This window comes from Musca autumnalis, unplaced genomic scaffold (assembly GCF_047663935.1).
Source record: "Musca autumnalis isolate F117 unplaced genomic scaffold, ASM4766393v1 scaffold_1, whole genome shotgun sequence".
Lineage (NCBI taxonomy): Eukaryota > Metazoa > Arthropoda > Insecta > Diptera > Muscidae > Musca > Musca autumnalis.
The window spans coordinates 102,876,409-102,882,301 of record NW_027411644.1 but is presented as its reverse complement, the minus strand read 5'-3'; the positions used below and the strand labels follow the sequence as shown (position 1 = coordinate 102,882,301).

Below are 5,893 nucleotides of genomic sequence, written 5' to 3'. Positions count from 1 at the left end.
ACTTACATTTTTCGAAACTAGTTTTGATGTCTTCTGTCCAGACTATAGGAGTTTTGTCGTTTTTCTTGTTTCCCTTTTGGCATGCTATTAGTGGAAGTTGATTGGCTGCAGCTCCAGTAATAAATCTGCGATAGAAGTTTACCATAGCAACAAATCGACGGAGTTCTTTGACGGTTTTAGGCTGGGGATAGTTGGCTATTGCTTCAACTTTTTCCGGTAGTGGGCGTATACCTTCTGGTTCGACAAGATGTCCAAGAAATGAAACTGATTGTTGACCAAACTTGCACTTTGACAGATTAATTACAAGGCCGTATTCTTCCAGACGAGTAAATAATTGTTTGAGGTGTAGTAAATGCTGTTCTTCGTTTTCGGATGCAACCAATATGTCATCGAGGTATGGGAAGCAAAACTCCAGATCACGTAACACTTCATGCATGAACCTTTGAAATGTTTGTCCCGCATTACACAACCCAAATGTCATGTAATCGAACTCGAAGAGTCCAAAGGGCGTGCTGATAGCGGTCTTTTGGACGTCTCCCGGGGCAATTGGGATTTGATTGTAAGCACGTACCAAATCAATTGTTGAGAAAATGTTTTTTCCTCGAAGACCGTGCGCAAAATCGTGAATATGTGGCAGAGGGTATTTGTCCGGGACTGTCTGTGCGTTCAACAGACGGTAGTCGCCACAGGGTCGCCATTCGCCATTCTTTTTTGGGGCCATGTGTAGCGGACTTGCCCAAGAGCTGTTTGAAGGGTGGCAAATTCCTTGGTCCATCATATACTGAAATTCTTGCTTTGCCATCGCTAGTTTATCAGGAGGAAGTCGACGAGGCTTTGCCGAAACAGGGGGGCCTTTTGTCTCGATGAAATGACATACGCCATGCGGAACCTTTTTCACTTTTCTCGAAATGTTCGTTATATCTGGAAATTGAGATAGTAAATCGTGATACTTGCAATTATTTACCATAGTTTTAATTTCCACATAGCCAGGAATCGATTTCACTTCTCCTTTAATATTGATCCCAGTTTCAGGATCGATGAGCTTGCATTGTTGCATATCCACGAGTAAACCATAATGTGTCAAAAAATCGGCTCCGATGATAGGATGAGACACATCAGCATACACAAATTTCCATTGAAATGATCTTCGGAAACCAAGTGTTGTTCCATAGGTTTTTATTGATGTACCATTTGCAGCAAAAAGAGAATATTCGTCGGGACGACTGTTGCCTTTCTTATGATCCACGGGTACAACTGAAATGTCAGCACCTGTGTCGATAAGGAAATGTTTACTTAGAAATTTATCATAAATGAATAGGCGATTCGTTTTGCTAGACCGATCACTGCTCGCCTCTAGTGACCGGCTTATTGGTTTCCCGGTTTTTGGTTGCTTTTGAACGTGCATGGTTGTCGGCACTTATTTGCTCTCTGACCGAAACGACGATGATAATAACATATACCTGATGCGTTTGAGTTGGTACGACTGTTGCTTCGAGTCCTACTACTAGAATTTTGTCTTGAACGGGTTTCGTGCAACTGCTGAACCGCTGCTGTAAGTACTTCGATTTGTTTAGACATCGCTGAGAGGTCAAACGATGTGTTTCCGACTGCAACACTTGAAATGCCGGAGGGTGTTGATACGTCTGCAATTTTGTCAGCCATCTTTGCAATTGCTTCAAGAGATTCCGATGATGTAGACAGGATTGCATGGATGTGTGTTGGTAGTCGCTGCATCCACATTGTACGCAGGAAATCGTCGTTGACACCACCATTAGCAAGATTCTTCATTTCTCGTAGCAGAACACTCGGTTTCTTATCACCAATTTCCATATTGTTGAGAAGTTGCTTAATACGTTTTTCCTCAGAGACGGAAAAATGTTCAATCAAACGTTTTTTCAATTGTGTGTATACGTCTTCAGGCGGATTCAAAACGATGTCACTTACATGAGTCAGCAATTCCGTTTCCAATTCGGCGATTATTATGTAATACTTTTTCTGCTCGGAATCAATTCCATTCAAAGCAAATTGCGCTTCCACCTGGACAAACCAAAGAGACGGATTTTCTCTCCAAAATCGTGGAATTTTAATGGCATGTTGCATCGAACTAACAGATGGGATTGCATTCTGTTGAGATACACCAGTCGCTGTTCCTGATTTGCTTGTCATTGTTGAGATATGAGGCACGAATTAGGCTGCTTGAAAAATATTCAGCGTCGAGGGTCACCAATTTATAGGCGGAGAGAAAATTAACACACAACCGACAATTTAAAAAACTTAATTTGAATTGACTTTATTTTTCATATGTATTCACAAAACTTATATTCTAAAATCCAAGCCTACTATGTTATTTGTGTATGAAAACATTAAAGTACATTTGGCTAAAGTATGTATATTTTTTGATAAAGCATACTCCTACAAGCTCAATTCGGAAATTTTTAAATAATGCTCAATGTTTTAGAAAGCGCAAATATGATGCCCAAAGGGGTTTGCTACACTTCCCTTTTGATGTGGATGTAATTGGTATTTTGAACTCTCAATATGTAGGATCTCTACATATCAATATAAACTGATTATCATCAGTTAAGATATTCTGCCCTAACGTCGAGGAAGAGCATAGTACTTTCATAAACGCTGTTCTTAGTTGTTTAGTAGAATTTTTTGATATAATAGGTCAGTCCTAAAATTGTTGTTATAAGCCATTATCATATTGTTTTCATATCCTAATGAGTTATAGTTATTTTTAATTTTATCTCACTGATATATGTTTGCCCATTGCCAAATTTAAACAGAATTTCCACGTATGTTTGTGACTCATTTATTCAATATACTACAGTAACACTGATCTATTTCCGAGCTTAAATTATTGTTTGGCTTAGTTTGATGCAGAATGTTTATCACCATATATCTTTCAGCCACCATCTTGACCATACATCGGACTGCATATTCATACATAAATAGTACTACATATACATTCACACGAAAGTAAGCTATGAAGAATTTATCCTTTCTTCTTTGCAATAAATTACGATTAATCCTTTTGTCAAAGAATTCAAGCGTAAGGGAAATTTTAAACCATTCCTGTTTCGTTGGATCCGCATGGAATTTTAAATATGTTTATGTACATACGTACATTTATGTGTATTCTATGTATATACATACATATGTACGAAATAGTATGTAAGCATGGGCATATGACGACGTAAATACAAGAATTTCCACATATTCACAAATTGTTTGTCAAAGAGAAAACACTTTTGAACTAGGCAATATTGCCTCCACAAATAAGAAATTACCGCCATAGTACAACAACAAGCAAAATATATTACATCTACTTTAAAGTGTTTAATTAATAATTTGCAAATAACATTTAAAGTTCCAACGGTGCGCCTGAACTAACTTTAAATGAAAGGTACTTACACCTGGAAGTTTTTTTCGGATTCTGGAACTACAATGTTCATAGATGAGAAAAAAACACAAAAAAATGCCGAAGGGATTTTTTAAATAAATCGCGGCGGTCAAAGTTCACATTTGTAGGGTTTTGTTAAGTTTTCACGATTTTTCTAGAAAACGGCAAGTCTTATCGAAACGAAAGACTGAAGAAAGCCTTATGGCTGTAAAAATTTTCTAGATTGGTTTTTATAATTTGTTCCTATGTTTTACCATTTTTGAGATATAAAAGTTTAAATAGGGACAGTGCACTAACTCAGACGCACAGTGGTTCAGAATCGTTTTTTTCTGGTCAAAATTCTGTAACTTTTGAACGGATAGATATATTTTCATAATTCTTGTTCAACAGATAACACAATCAGCTTTCATATAAATTATAAGCGATCAAATTCGGTCTGGTAGTTGCAGATAAACACAAGTTCAAAGTTAAACTTTTGAGTTGTTGACTATTTTTCATCAAAATATCAGTGATGTTGTGTTTTTTATATCTTTCTATATATTAAAGATGGTCAAACGCCAATAAAGAGAGAATCGACTACTCTCCATTATAATGGATATAATAACACTGTGCGACAACAACAAAAATGATGAGGAAAATCGAGTAGATTATGAAAGTAGAGCTAAAAATATGAGACACGTGTATCGGCGTTTTAAAAGTTTACGTCGGAAAGTAACCAAAATAGGCGGGGCAAGTTCCGCCCATTTTTAATTTTTTCGAAATATTCGAGTTAAGATATCTTTGAATCCTTGCATTTTAGGTATATAGTGTCTTTGGCGACTTTACAGAGGAGTATGTGGGCAATATTCTTGTTAAAAATTTTAACCCTCATGCGGTTCATCAAAGTGGTCTTTTTTGTCCTTTTTTCAAAAACTCCTTCAAAATGTGATCGTATCAAATCCAAATATTCTACAAAATTGTTCGCCATAAAATTTTACTATAGGTCTCAGAATACACCAAATCTGTAACTCTTGTCTAATCGCCAGAAATCTCTAAAAATTAAAAACACGTTTTAGGGTTAAAGTCGGACTTCATCTGAGTTTATTCAAAATTGTCCCACAAAACATAATTTTAGAGAGATGATGTTAGAGACAAAAATATTCTTAGTCAAATTTCGCTTTGGGTCACCAAAGAAATGAAATGTCTATTTATATTTTATATCATGAAAATATTAGCATCAATTTTGCTGGAAAAACATGAAAATATTTCCCAATTTTTTTGATGAAAAATTTTTCCTTCTTTTTTCGAGGTGGTACATGGAAGTAATATGAAACTTGGTTATAGGTGAAAAGTGTGAAAGGATGAAAAATTCTACACAAAATTTCACTATGAGTTTCAAAATAAACTATATATCTATGTATACTATTTCCTTAAAAAATTAGATTACAAATTTATATATATTAGGATGAAATTATATGTTTTAATTTTAGACTGTTAATTTTACATAATTCCATACTGGATCAAAATCCTTTACCTTTTGGGAATATTGTTTAAAAAAAGAAATGTTCCAAATGATATTTCATTATGGGTCTCTGAATAAAAGAAATATGTAACCATAGCATATAACATTCTTAGCAGCACTTGTTATACCCTCCACCATATGGAGGGTATAATTAAATTTGTCATTCCGTTTGTAACACATCGAAACATTCGTCGGAGACCCTATAAAGTATATATATTATTGATCAGCATAAAATTCTATGTCGATTTGACCATGTCCGTCTGTCCGTCCGTCCGTCAGTGCGTCCGTCTGTCTGTCTGTTGAAATCAAGATACAGCTCGCAATTTTAAAGATAGAGAGTCAAAATTTGGTACAGATGTTTTTATTACTTGCAGGATGGTTGGTATTGAAAATGGGATATATCGGTCCACGTTTTGATATAGCCCCCTTAGAACGGTACCTCCCGATTTTCGGTATTTTTAAGGTTTTAGCCTCATTATCCTACCAAAATGGCTGAAATTTGGTACGTAGTCTTCATTAGGGGTATAAAACTTTCCTCCAGAATTTTGTCGGTATCGGTCCACACCTTCATATAGCCCCCATAGAACGGTGCCTCCCGATTTTCGGTATTTTGAAGGTTTTAGCCTCATTATCCTATCAAAATGGCTGAAATTTGGTACGTAGTCTTCTTTAGGGGTATAAAACTTTGCCCCAGAATTTTGTCGGTATCGGTCCACACCTTCATATAGCCCCCATAGAACGGTACCTCCCGATTTTCGGTATTTTGAAGGTTTTAGATTCATTATCACACCGAAATGGCTGAAATTTGGTACTTAGTCTACGTTGGTGGTATAAAACTTTCCCCCAGAATTTCGTCGGTATCGGTCCATGCCTTCATATAGCCCCCATAGAACGGTACCTCCCGATTTTCGGTATTTTTAAGGTTTTAGCTTCATTATCCTACCAAAATGGCTGAAATTTGGTACGTAGTCTTCTTTAGTGGTATA

At 36.2% G+C, this 5,893-nt stretch overlaps 1 protein-coding gene across 1 annotated transcript; it reads right to left on the bottom strand.

The window, feature by feature from the left end:
- Positions 1 to 1,365: 1,365 nt before the first annotated feature.
- LOC141397669 (uncharacterized) lies at positions 1,366 to 2,166 on the bottom strand. The gene has a single exon (XM_073974309.1). The coding sequence runs from the start codon at positions 2,164 to 2,166 to the stop codon at positions 1,366 to 1,368; it is 801 nt and encodes a 266-aa protein (XP_073830410.1).
- Between the last annotated feature and the right edge of the window lie 3,727 nt (positions 2,167 to 5,893).

Excerpts from the sequence above, each read along its gene's own strand:
- LOC141397669 (XM_073974309.1), bottom strand. The coding sequence starts at position 2,166 with ATGACAAGCAAATCAGGAACAGCGACTGGTGTATCTCAACAGAATGCA.